Here is a 17183-nt window from a genome sequence, read left to right on the forward strand (position 1 = left end):
TTGCTTATTCTTTTTCCCTCTCCTCCCTACTCTTTCTTTGACCCAACCCCCCCTCTTGAACATTTTGGGAACTGTAAAAGACCCTTTTTATTAAAACATCCTCCTCTCTCTCTCTCTCATAATTTGAGGCGATAAGTTCGCGTGCCACTATCCAAGCAGATTCTTTTTTTTCCCCACGCCTTAAACCATTTGCAATTCTTCTTCTTGTTTCCTCACCAGATCCTAGACGGAGAAGGTCAAAAGGTAGCTCTATTTCTTCGGCTTTTTCTGTGGTGCTTTACAAATTTTTGCCTCAATTTTTTTACATTAATTTTTAATGAGTCCCCCCCATGTGATGGGTGTGTGTTCTTGAAGCAGAAATATGGAAAGTAGTGGAAATTAATTTGAAATATATTCCAAGGTGATCAGGCTGCAGCTTGCTGCTGCTGGTCTTTGAGAGTCTTGATTAAAGAGGGTGGACAAAGAGACACCCGTGTTCTCATAACTGAGATTGTTCTTAAAGCTTAGCCGCGGGCCATATTGCCCCTTTTTTACTCTTAAAATAAATAAAAGCAATCACGCTTTCTTATGGATATTACTATTCCAGAGAATAATTCAACCACTTTATTATGCTCTCTTTTGTTTAATTTAATTTTATTGATTTTTTTTTTTTTTTTTTTGCTGTTGACATCCCCGTCACCTCTAGCGAGTAGTGTCACAATTTGAAGTTTCTTATGTAAAATTAATCACAACTTATCTCAAAAAATTTTAAGTGTATTAATTTAACGCGCTTCTAGAAATTGAGGTTGGTGGGGTGCAAAATCTCTCTCTCTTACAAACATTTTGGCATGAATTATGGAGGATTTTTTTAAGTTATTGCAATGTGGGGATGATGGGTATGTTTCAATCATGCATGGCAATTAGGCCGAAGTCAGTTGTCAGGTTGTGGAGACAAGAAAGAAACACCCCTCTCTCTTCACAAACTTCAGTTTCTCTCTCTCTCTCTCTCTCTCTCTCTCGCACACACACATTTGGATTATGCATGCCGGTTATCTTTATGTATGAGACATCTCTGTTCACACATGCGGGCAGGCATACAGCTTACCTCCTAGAAAGTAGAACCTCCAGATTGAAATTTCTAAGCAATGAGTGAATGGAAGAAGCTTTTTCACTTTAAGAAAGGTTGAACGAGGAATGCCAGACCAAAATATAACCCACAAGGCCACAAATGGGACACATCTTCACCAATTTTTGGGACATAAAACTCACCTCAACCGTCCCATGTGACCTGGCAGAGCCTAACTAACCAAAGTATAACATTCCCATAAACTCCTCGGCATACAAAAATTATCATCATGTCTGGAGGTTTAAGCACTGTCTGTTTCCTTACCACAAAATAGCTCTTAAAAAAATTTACGATTTGGCTTAGGTTGCCGTGAAAAAACCAGATTTAATTCCAAGTTTTCTATGAGAAATAGAGCGTTTTTTACGGTACCTAAGCCAAATCGTAGAAATTAACCGTAAGAGAGGGGCGATAAGGGCTCAAAAATTCCCATAAAGCTCAGAGTTGGGTGAAAGGAAAATGACATGTTCCGAGCTGTAATGCAAAAAAACAGCCTAATCATGCATCTTCATTCATAAGATATCATGCATTTCAGGTCCCATTCAATTCACACTACCCATTACAAGCATGTCTACAATAATACCATTAGCATCTTTTCTTTTCTTTTCTTTTTTCTGATCTTTTTGTCCAATCAAATAATGGCATATTATCATTACCAACGACACAATCGCATCTAAACCTCATAAAGATGGCATCTTGTCTAAAACTCTTTCGGATGCTATAATGTTCAGATTTTATTTTCAGCCAAAACTTTCCCAGCCTTCTAGGATTAAAGGGCAAAATTTAAATAGGAAAAACCTGATTGCAAAGGAGAAAATTCTGTGTTTCAACATGCACGCTCTGTAACAACATTTAATCATGAGATCAAAATTAGGCGGCTGACAAAAGCAGCAACAGTGAGCCATTGGAGCTATTTACCTCCAGTGACAAGAGGGAAACTTTCATGCAGCAGCTTAATATTTCTTATTTTCCTTTGATTTTATAATAGGCGTATAAGCAGGATCCAAGGAAACCAAGTGATTGGCCGAGAACATTGAGCTGGAAGCAAATGTAACAGAAGTTCACATGAGAATATAAGATTAAGAATGGCAGTGTTAAAGACACTGCAGAAAAATAATATTGGTAGAAGTGTATGCTCACTGGATCGAATGGAAGCCCACCAAATAGTAGCCAGCCAAGCCCAACTGTAAGAAGATCCTATAACAGCAGAATTAGGAGTCAAAACAAAAAGGATTGAGAAGAGCGGTGAAAAGGGCATATAAAAATATACATATAGACAAAGAGAGAGAAAAATGCAATTTAGTAACGACACAGGAAAAAATACTAGCTACGCTATTACTCCAAAAAGACTAGTCAATTTTGAGCTTCCTTAAAATTTATTATAAAGCTCAGTTTCACCTAATAACTACGCAATGTGGGACTTAGCATGCACTCATGACTATCTTTATAAACCACTCACTCTATGTGAGCTTCTTCTCATCTTTCCAATATGAGACTGATGTGTTACAGAAAACCAGTCTCTAAATTAGTAAGGGCTTAGTGAAAAAAAATAAAAAATAAAAAAAATTTCAGTTTGGATCCATATCCTAAAGTCCAAGGACTATTCTGACTAATGGCCTTAACAGAAATTCAGCCCTAAAGTCCCAATCAACTTTTTAAGAAGCAAATTGAGCCCACATGTGCAAGACAACATCAACAAAAATGCTAGTGATTTTACTTCGATGCATCTTGAAAGAAAGTTCGGGTAACCAAAATAGGGCTTAAAAGACACATCTGAATGCTATATGTTGGGCTAATATAAACAATTTGTTGGCTCAAAAGGTCCAAGTGACATAGTCAGGCTCATCCAGCCTGTGGCATATGGGACCCAAGACCCGGCATGCACTTTATTGAAGGGGTGTCAATGCGGGCGGTTTCTTGATATAACCGCTAACCGCTTAACTGTATTAATCGCTAACCGCCTAATTGCTATAACCGCCTATCAGTTAGCGGTTAGAGGTTATTGAGTTTACTAACCGTAACCGCTAACCGATAACCGTATTTTTATATAATATATTTTTATAATTATAATTATAATAATATTTATACATATAACATAATCACTTGATCATTAAATCACAATTTTTTTTTAAATAATTAAATCATAATTTGAATATTAATATATTATCACTATAATTTATATGATTATATCACATGATCAATTGATCATTAAATCATTTGATTACATAATAACAAATTATACATATATAATATGACATAACTCATAAGGATACCAATTCATACTAATACAAAAATTAAGTGTCTAGAGACTTAGTTCCAATGTATGTTATAAACTTATAAGTCTATATATGTTATAAATTATAATTATACATATATGCATATGAATAATATAAATGTATAAGATCAATACTTAATCATATGATTCAATGACAATTCAAATACTTTATTCAAATTAATCATATTATTAATGTATAATGATAATGTGATTCATATAATATCAAATTAAATAATTGGCATTAGATTCAATAATGTGTTACTTATAACCACAACTGAAGTATTAATGTATTATCATTCTAATTTATATGATTATATAATAACAAATTATACATATACAATATGACATAAGTCATAAGTATAGTAATTCATACTAATACAACACTTAAGTACCTAGAGACTTAGTTCCAATGTATGTTATAAACTTATAAGTCTATATATGTTATAAATTATAATTATACATATATGCATATGAATAATATAAATGTATAATATCAATACTTAATCATATGATTCAATGACAATTCAAATACTTTATTCAAGTGAATCATATTATTAATGTAGAATGATAATGTGATTCGTATAATATCAAATTAAGTAATTGACATTGGATTAAACAATGTGTTACTTATAAACACAATTGAAGTATTAATGTATTATCACTATAATTGATATGATTATATCACATGATGAATTGATCATTAAATCATATGATTATACAATAACAAATAATACATATAATCATATATATCATATGTTTTACATATGTTTTATTTGAACTTCTTTTGTATGTTGTGTTGAACTTTTTTTATATGTTGTGTTGATTTTTATTTTATTTTATTTTTTTTATATGTTGTGTGTGTGTGTGTTTTTGTTTTTTTTTAAAAAAAAAAGTTAACTAGTTATGATTAAGTACAAGTAAATGTAAATTTGAGGTCAAATATTTTTTATTTTTCAATATGGGCTCTTTTTATAGCAATTGGGCCTAATAAGACACTAAAAATACAAAAACCAAATTAGGGTAAAAAATGCTACAGTAATAAAAAAAGCCCGGAAAGCAAAAACAAAAAAAACCCAATTTTGAAAAAACGGTTAGCGGGCAGTTACCTATTTCACTAAGTACCGCTAACCGGCGGTTAGTGAAATCTACTAACTGCTAAGGCGGTTACGGTGAAAACAATAGTTAGATATATTCATGATACTAAGAAGCTTCACGTACGCTTGTTGGCAGGGTAATTAACATGGAATTGGAAACAGACATTACATACCTTCAAATTACCACAAATTGTCTGCGTGAGAGCTGAATTGAGAGTTGTATTCAAAAATACACAATAATTTATCAAGAAAGCCATAATACAAGAAAGAAGCATCACAGCCTGCAAAACATTACAATGGAGCAATTTTGGAATTAGACCGAACAAACCATTCAATAATGTGTAATGCTAGCTATGGGGTTCTCGAAAACTTCGTTCTAACACAACAGTTCTTTTAGAGTTTATTTGAGATTGCATTTGAAAAATAGAGTTTTAAGTCAAAAAGAGCTTTTGAGCAAAAGCTTCATTTTTAGTCTTTTGCCAAAAGTGCGTTTTGGCCATTTTTAAACTTTTTTAACCCTTAAAAGTGCTTTTAATTTTTTTTTATCAAACAAGTACTTTTTTTTTCAAACGAACTTTTTTAGTGTTAAAAACATTTTTAGGCCCCTTAAACACAATCTAAAACAGGCCCTTAATGAATAACAAGCACCTGAAAGCCAGGAGAGAACAAATGAGGGAAATTCAGCGTCACTTGTAGGTCCCCTCTGATTGATGTCAAGAACAGCAGGATTGGCCCACATATTACTCCTACAAAAATCAAGCAACTAGATTTTCATACTTTGCTCCGATGAGAAATTAAATGGCGATAAAGACCATGCATGCAGGTTTGTCAGAACCCTTATCGATCTTACCATTGCACCACATAAGCCCAAAGGTATTCAGGCCACTGGATCTACCTGAAAATTTGAGGAGACAATATTGAATTAAATAAATTAAAAGAAAGTCCTAATAACACCATAATTGAGACATGAGAAGAATTAGAGAATCTATTACCAATACGAGCTATAGAAGCAAGATATATTGCTGTACAGATGTTTGAAATGAAAACAACAGTATAGGCATGGACATCAAATGACAAGTCCCGAGCTCCGGCAACAAAGGCACCAAGTATAATGATCCCCACACTGATGAAATCCTTGGATTTAATCAATTAAGAAATGTATAAGCAATATGAATATTACATCATACATATATAATGTTATCATACATAAAATAACGACATAGGAATCTAGTTGTGCTTATGGAATACTATTTTAACATCATCACATAACACAAATACCACGCTTGTAGTACTATAAACTGAGATAACTTTATCTTAAAGGTAACTCACAATATTTGACATGGGAATTTACTGATATGCAAAATTTGCTAGCTTGAATTAGTTGGAATACAGTTTCTTTCTTAGTACATGAAAAAGATTATATTAATTCATTTGACAAAGTACCCTTGGTTACAAACACTTAAACCCATTTGCACTTTGATACCTATCTTGCTTTCATGTGCATGCCCAGTCAAAAGGTACTCAACACTTGAACCCATTGACACAATCATTGGAAGAAGGTAGTAACAATACAAGAGGGTTGCGTACCAGTTGATAACAGAAGGTGAATGCTTCTGCCCAGTTAAAAGATACTCAAAAATCATCGTAAAAGCCACAGTGGTCCGCCTGAGGGTGGTGTACATCGGAACATTTATGCCCCGGACAGATTCCATTGAGACAAGCTTTTACAGATAAATAGGCATTCTTTAGAAGATTATGTTTTCTACAGGGGAACAAATGTGAACTATTGTGTATCATCATATACATACCATGTAAAGCAAATACGATAATGCAAGAGGAAGAGTGTGAACCAATGTCTTAAACGGTACAAGGGTGGCTGGGTTATTAGTAATGCTCTGTGGTTCATCCGTTGTGAAAGAAATGATCTTCCAGCGTTTCATTGCATAGAGAAATGAAGATGAACATAGCGTCTAAAACAACCATGAAATAAAAACATGTCCCAATTAGTTGAGTGAAAAATCAGAAGAAACTTTTGACAGACAATTTCTCAACAAGCATCAATAGCGTCAGGCCAGCATGGATTAAATATTGAAATTTTAATTAACATGCATGTAGCACATGAAAGACATTGAAAATTAAAGAAGGAAGATGATTGTCAAACTTGAATTGGATTACCATTATAATTTTAAGGGAAAAATATAATTTAGTCCTCCAATGTTCAAAATGTAATAAAGAAGCCCACAAACTACCAGGTAATTGCAATTTTGCCACTCCATTAGTCAATATTGTCAAATTTGATGAAAAATACAAAATGACATGGTTTTAGCAAGGTTAAATTATTAAAATACCCTTTTAGAAAAAAAAATAAATAAATAAATTTAAAAAAACCTCCAAAATGATGTCATTTTTTAGAAAAAAATAAAAATTAAAAATTAATTAAAAATCAAATTAAAAAAAATGTGGTTTAGGAGTGACTCGCGGGTGAATCCCAACAGTGATGGCGATACTGTTGGACGGTCTTCTCCGATGACCATTGCCTTTTCAAGTGCCGCAGTGTCTTCTCCGGTGACACTGTTGAAAATCCCAACAGCTATTTTCAATTTCGCATTCGAAGACCGCCTCTTCTTCTTTTCTTCTTTACCTCTCTCACTATCTCTCATATCGGAATCAGATGAGCAAAAATGGGGGATGCGAGCCATCTGGAGAAGATGGGCAGACTACTCAAGTGCCCCATTTGGTACTTTTCATCTCTGACTCCCTCTCAATCCCCATAGCCTCATTGTCTTTTTTTTGCAAAAAAAAAAAATTAAGAGAGAGAAAATTCATTTTTATGTCAAAGATTTTCTCATCAACCAAACAGAGTTGTTGATGGGTGTCTTAACAACTAGGTTTGATTCTATATTCTGATCTTTGACGGTTTAAAACCAAATCCAATCTGAAACGACACATCTAGAAGTTTCTCATGCAATTCGTTAGTATGATTTATATGTATTACTTCGGATTTTGCTTGAAATTTCTAACATTTGGGCTTGGGAATACCTCTTTTGGGGGTCAATGGGCTGAATTATATTATTATTATTTATTTTTTTCTCAAAGCGACGTGGTTTTGGATGCATTTTTTAAATTGATTTTTATTTCAAAAGGGCATTTTAGTAACTTAACCTTACCAAAAAGATGTCGTATTGAATTTTCAATTCTATTTGACGGTAATGACTAACATGGTGACCAAATTGTAACTAGTTAGTAATTTGTGAAGCTAAATTGAAAATAGCTGATAGTTTGAGAGGCTAAATTATATTTTTCCCTAATTTTAAATAAGTGCTAATTATTGCAGTAGAATTGAAGAATATTGTTAGCACAGGCAACTAAATAGTCACAATTCAAATTATATATAAGAGCAAATGAGAACAACTTAGTAAATGAACTACCTGAAAAAGTGTGATGACATTTGCACATGGGAAATTGTAAGAAGAAAGGACTGCTTTGTTGAACATTACCAAGAGAACTGCAGGATGGAGTAAAAAGCATGATCATAGTTATTATAAGGGAACATGGCTGCATGCCTTCAGAAAACCTATTAACCAGTACATGGTAAAGTTGGTAGCAAAAACCTAACATGGAACGATTCAGACCAGATCTTATTGTAAGATAGTAGTCACTTAAAAAGGATTAACGGAAACCCCATACATTATAGCCAAGTATAAACAGATAAGAATGAGCTTTATTGTAATTAGGTGAACTTAATTGCAGTAATTTCTTTCCACCCTTCTTTTCTATCTTTATTAATATAAAAACCCTTACTACTTACAGATGGAATAATCTTGAGTAGATACATGTATATATATGTGTACATTTTGGATATATACTCGGACACACACACATACACATATATGTATTTATAAAGATAACGTTGTCAACTAAAAGTTATTAATTGTCCCTTTTTCCTATTCCGATAGAAGTGGCTAATAGACTGAAAAATACTTCAGGGGGACTTTCTTTGGGGGGTAAATAGGTGACGAGTTTAAGTTTCATCCAATGAAGTGGTCAAAAATATGTACTCCGATAATTTCAAAGGGTTTGGGGGTGAAAATTTTGATTCAATTTAACCGAAATGAAAACGTTCATTAAAATATTTTCTTTACAAAATGTGCATGATTGGGAGATGGAAGTGGTCTCTATTTTCTTTGAGTTGTTGTATTCTCAAACAGTTAGGCAGGGGGGGGGTAAAATTTGCTAGATTCCTTCTAAAAGGAAGTCATTTGAAGTGACGTCTTAGTATCATGTGTTATCTACTCCAGTAAGTTCTATTTTTCCTTAGAAGAGCATTTGGAAAGTTAAGACCCCCTCAAGGGTGACCTTCTTTGTGTGGACAACGGCATTAAGAAAAATCTTAAGTTTGGATAATTTACAAAAAATGGATATTATGTGATTGAATGGTGTTTTGTGTTTTAGCAAGTTTTTTCCCTCCAGGGGTTTGAGGCAAGGAGATCCCCTATCTCCTTTTCTCTTTATTCTTGGCTCTGAAATCCTATCGAGGCTTTTATTAAGGGAAGAAAATTTGGGTGCTCTCTATGGTATTAAAATTGCTAAAATGTGTCCTCCCATTTCTCATCTATTTTTTGCAGATGATGTCATGATTTTTTTCCAAGGCTAATATGGCTGAAGTTAATGTTATTCTCAAATGCCCTTCTTCGTATTCCCTCTGGTCTGGGCAGTGTATTAATCAAGCCAAGTCTGCAATTTTCTTCAGCAAGAATTGTAAGCCTGCTGTTAAGGCTTCTGTTAATAGTGTTCTCAAGTTGCCCCCTATTCCAGCTCGTGCCAAGTATTTGGGGATCCCTTTGTTTATTCTCAGAAATAAGAAGGATTCTTTTTCTAAGCTCAAGAATAGGATTTTGGCCAAGGTGATGGGCTGGAAAGCGAGGCTCTTATCTCAGGCTGCAAGAACCACTCTTTTGAAATCTGTGTTTAATGCCATTCCTACTTATTTTATGTCTCTCTTTCTTATTCCTAAGTCTCTTTGCTCAGAGATTGATTCGGTTTTGAGAAAATTCTGGTGGGGCTTCCCTCAAGAAAAAAGGCACAACCTCTCTTTTCTCTCTTGGGTTAGCATCTGCCAGCCAAAGAGTTTGGGTGGGCTAGGTATTAGCTCAATGGAATTTCTAAATAACTCTTTGTTGGCTCGGCTTGGCTGGAAGTTGACTTCAAATGAACCTCTTCTTTGGGTTGAGGCCCTTAAGTATTTGCAGCATGGTTTTTCTTTTTTGGAGGCTCCTTATAATCCTGTTTCTTCTTGGATTTGGAAAGGGTTGCTGAAGAATAGGAAGATGGTGGAGAAGGGAGCTTGTGGGTCTATCTCTACTGGCATGAATATCCTTAGTTGGAGTTCTCCTTGGATTCCTTCTCAACCAAATTTTAAGCCTAGCCCGAATGCTCTTCTTACGAAGCTCCTTGATTTTTTTTATGGCTGATCTTCTGCTCTCTGGTGTGCGTTCTTGGAATGTGGATCTTTTGAGAGATCTTTTCTCTCCCTCCACGGTTTCAAACATTCTCAGCATTCATATCCCTCAGGTTAGTTCAGTAGATAAATGGTCTTGGGCGCCCTCTCCTTCCGGTCTTTTCTCTATGAAGTCTGCCCATGAAGCCTTTTTGTCTTCAGCTAGCAGATCTTCCCCTCTCTCTCCGGCAAATTGGCAGGCTCTTTGGGGCCTTAAGCTTCAAACTCGTTTGAAGCACCTTCTTTGGAAGATTGCTTGGGATTTGCTTCCTTCTAAGGCTAATATTGGTAGGTTTGTTGTCTCTAATGATTCTAATGTGTGGGTGTGCCCTTTTTGTAAAGGTCCTCTTGAGACCCTGACTCATATTTTCTTGGAGTGTTATCTGCTCGTGCTCTTTGTAGTAGCTCTTCTTGGCCAAACGTGATATCCTCATACTCATCCAGACCTATTCATGAGTGGATTCTTGTTGTTGTTTATCCAGCTGAAAAGTTGGCTATTCCTTTTTCAGATGTTCGTCATTTTCAATTTTTTGCTGCTCTCACTTTGGATCTAATTTGGTTGTCCAGGAATAAATTGATTCATGAGGCTTCCCATCCAGATCCGGTTAAGGTTACTCAGCAGCTTCATTCTAGTTTGGGCTTCCACCTCTTGGCCTGGAAGCATGCTTCTCTCCCCTCCTTATGGATTCCTCCTCTTGTGGGTTGTATCAAGGGGAATTTTGATGTTGCCATTAAAGGCAATTTTGCAGTTGCCGCAACTATTCTTAGTGACTCTTCTGGGGAGATTTTTGCTGCTGCTACCTTGAAGCTCCATTCCTCTGATGTCCTGTTAGGAGAAGCCATGGCTGCTCTTCTTGCTACTTGATTGGCTCAGTCTTCTAGCTTGGATGTTTTCTCTCTTGAAGGGGATGCTCTTTTGGTGATTTTAGCAGTGAATCAGCCTGCTCTTTTTTCTTCTTAGCATTTTATTTCTATAATTTCTGACATTTGTGTTGATCTTACTCTCTTTCGAAGCTGGGATGCTTTGAAAGTGTCCAAATGTGCCAACTTTCGTGCACATGCGTTAGCTAAATGGGCCGCTACCCATCTTGTTTTTGGTAGCATTCTCTTAGGTTCCCCTATTCTCTCTTCCATTCGGATCCAGAGTGGGAAGGACCCTCCCTTGTAGTTCTGTTTTCCCCCTTTTAATTAGAAAAAAAAAATAGTGTTTTGTGTGTAAGAAAGTGAGTAGTCATCACCTCCTTCTTCATTGTGTGGTTACACGAGAATTATGGAGTTCGCTTTTTCAATTTGTTTGATGTTGCATGAGTTATGTCTCGAAGGGTGAGAGAATTGTTGGTGAATTGGAGAGGACAAATGGGACAATATACTGCTTTGGAAATACGAAAGCTGGCTCATTTGTGTTTAATGTGGTGTACTTGGAGAGAGCAAAATGCAAAGAGCTTTGAAAATCGTAAGACTACAATGTTAGAGTTGAAGAAAATGTTGCTCTAATTCTAGCATTCAATACTTTGCCTGTTTCTAATTTCTCTAATTTTTTGGAGTTTTGTTCTTCTTTTTCTATAAATAAGGGATTCTCTTGTATATTGCACCCCTATGCACTTTTAGGGAATTTGAATTACTTACCAAAACAAATATCCAATCTGCAACCAAGAGACACCAAAGCTATTATTGACGTTACTCTTTGTTTATTGCTCCAAGATATTTGTTTTTGACGTTATGTTGAGTAGTTAATTGAATTTGACATTATCTCTTTGTAACAGTTGTTGTAGGATTCAATATCTCTTTGTAACGTAGAAGTCATTATCTCTTTGTAACGTGTACATTTAATTAGTATGTCATTATCTCTTTGTAACAGTCGTAGGATTCAATTTTATTTAAGCTAATGAAAGCCCAATCAGATGGGAATGTGAGGAAATTATTTTCATCCATGTGTTAACTTTAACATGGTATCAGAGCATTAGGCAATGATTTTTTTTTTAGACATTTTTTTTCCTCAACTATTCGTATGTTTTTTGCTCATTCTACAATGGCTGAAGCACAACTTAAAGTAGTTTCTTCCTCTGAGAGCAGTGATTCACAGGGATCAATCAATGATCCATACTCCAACCATGGTGCTTGTTAAACCTCTTCTATCTGGCGATAATTATGGCACATGGATTTGTGCTATCGCTATGGCTTTGCGTGCCAAAAACAAATTGGGTTTTGTAGTTGGCACCTTGATTAAGCCAGATTCACCTACTGATCTTCCTCAATGGGAGAGATGTAATGATCTTGTCTGTTCATGGATTCTCAACTCTGTTTCGAGTTAGATTCGTAGCAGTATTTTATATGTTGAGATTGCAAGGGAGATTTGGTTGGATCTTTCGGAGCGATTCTCTCAATCCAATGCACCACAAATTTATCAGTTGAAGCAGTCAATTTCTTCTCTCAAACAAGAGAACAATATGTCTGTTTCTGCATATTTTACAAAGCTCAAGTCACTATGGAATGAGCTCAAATCTCTTGTAAGTATCCAACCATGCACATGTGGACATGGGAGAACTACTGTAGAAAAATTTCAACAAGATAGGGCGGTGAATTTTTACAAGGCCTTCATGAACGATATGCTGCACTTCGTAGCCAAATATTTCTCATGGAACCTTTTCCTAGCACAACCAAAATTTATTCACTCGTTCGTCAAGAAGAAAAACAACAAAAGATACATTCTTCATTATCCTCAACTCCAGATGCTGCAACTTTTACCACCAAGCCCACAAATCGTGGTGGCCAACTCAACCGTAAGCCACGCTACCATTGTGATCATTGTGGCCGTGACGGTCACACTAAAGATCGCTATTTCAAGCTTGTTGGGTATCCTCCAAAGAAGACCGAGGCTCCTGCTAAGACCACTAAAGCTGAAGATTGTGCCATGGTGTCACCACCACCCATCACCCAAGAGCAATACAACAAATTACTTGCTATGCTCTCTTCAGGTAGCATCAATTCTAGTGTTTCTCTAGCAGGTATAGCACTTATTGCTCACTCTGCTTCGATGTGGATTATTGATACAGGAGCTACTAACCACATGTGCTACTCATTATCTTTGTTTTCCTCTTATAAAGCCTGTCCAACTCCATCTTTTGTTAAACTTCCTGATGGGTTGAATGTACCTATTACACATATTGGAACTATTAATCTTTCATCCACCATTAAACTTGAGAATGTTTTCTTCATCCCATCATTCAAATTTATCCTCTTATCTGTTAGTCAACTAGCAAAAACTAATAATTGCTTAGTGACTTTCTCTTTTACTCAATGTTTTTTTCAGGACCTGTCAACGAAGAGGACGATTGGGCAGGGTAATGTTCATGAGGGGCTATACTATTTTCAGGCTGCTTCGGCAATGGTAGTTACTAAAATCTCTTCCATTGATTTATGGCATTGGCGACTTGGACACATGTCTTATCGTACTTTGCATAATTTAGCTAAGGATATTCCTTTCATTTCTTGTTCAAATAATTCTGCTTGTAAAATTTGTCCTCAAGCCAAACAAGCACGTTTGCCATTTTCTTCTAGTTCTATTACTACTAATAGACCTTTCGCTTTAATTCATTGTGATATTTGGGGAAATTTTTCCCAACAATCTTTAAATGGTTCTCGTTATTTCTTAACCATTGTTGATGATTTTAGTCGATGTACTTGGGTTTATTTGATGCATGTCAAGTCTGAGACTAAAACTATTTTGCAATTATTCTTTTCCATGATTAAGACTCAATTCAATTCTTGCATACAACAAGTTAGATCGGACAATGGTTCTGAATTTCTTTCCAATGATATGCAAAAATATTTTTCAGAACGTGACATAATCCATCAACGAAGTTGTGTCGGGACTCCGCAACAAAATGGTGTTGTTGAACGTAAGCATCGACACCTTCTTGAGGTTGCTCGAGCTCTTCGTTTTCAAGCACACTTACCCTTACAATTTTGGGGTGGGTGCGTTCTCACTGCCACATATTTGATCAATAAAATGCCATCTTCTCTTTTATCTGGAAAATCTCCACATGAAATTCTATTCCACTCAAAACCAAATTATTCTCATTTGCGTGTTTTTGGGAGTTTATGTTTTGCTCACAATCATAGCATTAAACATAAATTTGACCAACGAGGTAAACCTGGCATTTTTATTGGCTACCCTTATGCTCAAAAAGGTTACAAAATTTTTGATATAGCCACTAAAACCATTTTTACTTCTCAAGATGTCATATTTCATGAAGGAATTTTTCCATTTCGTGATTTATCTAAATTTACAACCTCATCTTCAGATGTTACTCCTTTACCTTTAAGTGATGATCCTAGTTTTGATTTTCCTATTGCTAAACATGATGCAATCACCTCTCTTATTGAACAGTTGGATTTAGAACCACCTAGTGTGGAGCAAAATCCTATCACTCCTCCTACTAGTCTGCAAATTAATCGGCCTAGTCACATTTGGCGTCCACCTTCTTACTTGGTTGATTATCAATGCTCCATTGCTACTCATGACGAGCTACCTTTTCCATCTGACTCTAAGTTGAAAGGTACACCTTACCCGCTCCATCAATATATTTCTCTTTCTAATTTTTCACTTGCACACAAAGGGTTTCTTTCTACTATTTGTTCAACAAATGAGCCTAGAACCTTTTCTCAAGCAATGAAATCACCATTATGGCGGGAAGCTATGGAAAAAGAAATTGAAGCTCTTGAAAAAAATGATACTTGGAGCCTTATTTCTCTTCCACCCAACAAGAAACTCATAGGATGTAAATGGGTGTACAAGATTAAATACCAATCAGATGGAACAATTGAGCGTTATAAGGCCCGTTTGGTAGCCAAAGGTTTCACTCAAATTGAAGGATTAGATTACCATGAGACTTTTGCACCGGTTGCAAAATTGGTAACCGTTCGAACCTTGCTTTCTATTGCATCCATCAAGCAATGGTCTCTACATCAACTTGACGTTAATAATGCCTTTTTACAAGGTGATCTTAATGAAGAGGTATATATGGTACTTTCACCTGGTTTTTGCCGAAAGGGGGAGACACAAATTTGTAAATTGAACAAATCTATCTATGGGTTGAAGCAATCGTTATCTCTTTGTAACAATTGTTGTAGGATTCAATATCTCTTTGTAACGTAGAAGTCATTATCTCTTTGTAACGTATACATTTAATTAGTAAGTCACTATCTCTTTGTAATAGCCCTAGGATTCAATTTTATTTAAGCTAATGAAAGCCCATTCAGATGGGAATGTGAGGAAATTATTTTCATCTATGTGTCAACTTTAACAGCTATTGACAATAATCAATATCAAGATAGCTGTTTCATTGATCCATATATGTCAGTGTCGTAGTAAAAGTTACAGTTCACGTATTGTCAGTGTCACCCTTGTTCTAAAAACTTCAAAAAAAACATCTTTTGATACTAGGGTGCATGTGTGACTCAGTCAGAGCATGTACAAAAGAAAAGAAAATGTCTTCTCTTTTTTTTTTGAGTATCGTCTGCCCTTCTTCAATTTCATACTGTCAATCGAATAACAATTACCACAGTCTCAACATTGTATATACTCTTAGGCTTTTAGTTTAATCCATAACCGGTGTCAAAAAAAAAAAAAAAAAAACCTATTACAAGAAGAAGAAAAATGCTAACAACTTTGTGTCCTCAATTGCATCAATATATATACTAGATATATTATCTTATTTCCTATTAATGCCTTCATTTTTCTCCTCAAAACCTTTCCTGAGGAAATATAACCAGCTCAATACTAGTGCTCTTAGGTTTGTCTCAGAGTCTTTGCTTACTCATTTTTTCGGATTTGACTTCTATGCGGTAGTGAAAGCTGGGGTAATTCAAAATTGCACCGTGCTCTTGGTTTGTCTCTGAGTCTTTGCTTACTCATTCTTGGTGCAATTTTGAACTACAGCAGAAAGGAATTAATGGAGGGTAATGGGTGGGCCCCACCACTCAATAAAATATAATAAATAAATTATTAAAAATTAAAAATTATAAACAAATTAATGATTAAAAAACTAAAAATATTAAAAAATTAAAGCCAAAAAAATAAAGAAAAAAGAAAACCAAGGATGCTTCGGTCACCCCCGAAGCAAAATGGCTGATTTGAAAGTGACCAAACCACCTCCTCATGTCGATTGGAGTGGCCGGCCGGTCACCCCAACAAGGCCAAAAGAAAAATTTTTAAAAAATAATAATTTGATTTTTGGGGGTGATCTATGGCCGGTATGGGGTAGCAAAGCCGCCCCCAGGCCCTTTGATTTGTGAGAATATGCCGCAAAAAATGGGGACCCAGAAAGATGGAAGTGCAAAAGGTGACGTGGAAGGCAGTTATTAAGGTCGTAGAGTTGTATCTGTTGCATCATATATAATCGATGATGCGGACAAAGAACTCTCCAGAGGAAGGAAGTTTTAGAACCGTTATATTTCTGACTGTTGCAGCTCAGGTTGAAATCAGGATAACCGCAGTTTTGGCCTTCTTGTCGGAAGGGAAATCGAGCAGGGATGCTTTTGCGGCCGCACATGGAGATTTGAAAAGGCTCTGTGTAACTCGTGGATAGAAGGAAGAGGAGAAGAAAGGAGAACTTTTAAGATGCTCATGATTTTGAAAGCTTTTTGTTTTTATTTTTTAGTATTTTTAGTTTTTGAAGTATTGATTTGTTTATAATTTTTATTTGTTAATAATTTATTTATTATATTTTATTGAGTAGTGGGGCCACCCATTACCCATCCATTGATTCCTTCCTGCAGTAGTTCAAAACTGCACATAAGCGGTAGTGCAAGAAGCCGAATCCCATCCAAAGTTCCACCGTTTCATTCATCACTCTAGTTTGTTTTTCAAATTAAGAAACTGGGGTCCATTTCCTCTCCTAGCCTCTCAGAATAAACTCCAAAACATTACAATTAACTTGTAGCTTCTACTTTCCCTACATTTTCTCACCAATCAAACAGAGCAGAAACGATTCACGTTGGAAATATCTTCCAAAAAAAAAATCATGCATGAAGGAAAAAAAAAAATGGAATTAAGAGTGGGGGAAGAAAAACCTGCAGACGCCATGTAAGAGATGGCAGCGTAGGCTCCTTTTCTGGTAAGGGCTGAGCCTTTCTTGTAGCTCTCGTCGCTCTTTGAGGGTTCGGAAACCGGGAGTTTTTGATTCTTCTCTGAAGCCATGGCCAAGGCGCGAA

At 35.6% G+C, this 17183-nt stretch overlaps 1 protein-coding gene across 1 annotated transcript; it reads right to left on the bottom strand.

The window, feature by feature from the left end:
* Nucleotides 1-1923: 1923 nt before the first annotated feature.
* Nucleotides 1924-17183, bottom strand: LOC132166551 (UDP-N-acetylglucosamine transporter UGNT1-like). The gene is made up of 10 exons (XM_059577388.1): nt 17043-17183; nt 7900-7976; nt 6280-6441; nt 6059-6192; nt 5464-5594; nt 5322-5366; nt 5120-5217; nt 4645-4752; nt 2243-2299; nt 1924-2140 (listed from the first exon to the last, which is right to left on the bottom strand). The coding sequence occupies exons 1-10, from the start codon at nt 17167-17169 to the stop codon at nt 2066-2068; spliced, it is 1014 nt and encodes a 337-aa protein (XP_059433371.1). The 5' UTR covers nt 17170-17183; the 3' UTR covers nt 1924-2065.

Source organism: Corylus avellana, chromosome ca11 (assembly GCF_901000735.1).
Source record: "Corylus avellana chromosome ca11, CavTom2PMs-1.0".
Taxonomy (NCBI): domain Eukaryota; kingdom Viridiplantae; phylum Streptophyta; class Magnoliopsida; order Fagales; family Betulaceae; genus Corylus; species Corylus avellana.

Coding starts and splice junctions, on each gene's coding strand:
- LOC132166551 (XM_059577388.1), bottom strand. CDS start 17,169: ATGGCTTCAGAGAAGAATCAAAAACTCCCGGTTTCCGAACCCTCAAAG. Junction 6,193..6,279: donor TATCGTATTTGCTTTACATG/GTATGTATATGA, acceptor TATCTGTAAAAG/CTTGTCTCAATGGAATCTGT. Junction 4,753..5,119: donor TGTTCTCTCCTGGCTTTCAG/GTGCTTGTTATT, acceptor AATGTTTTGCAG/GCTGTGATGCTTCTTTCTTG.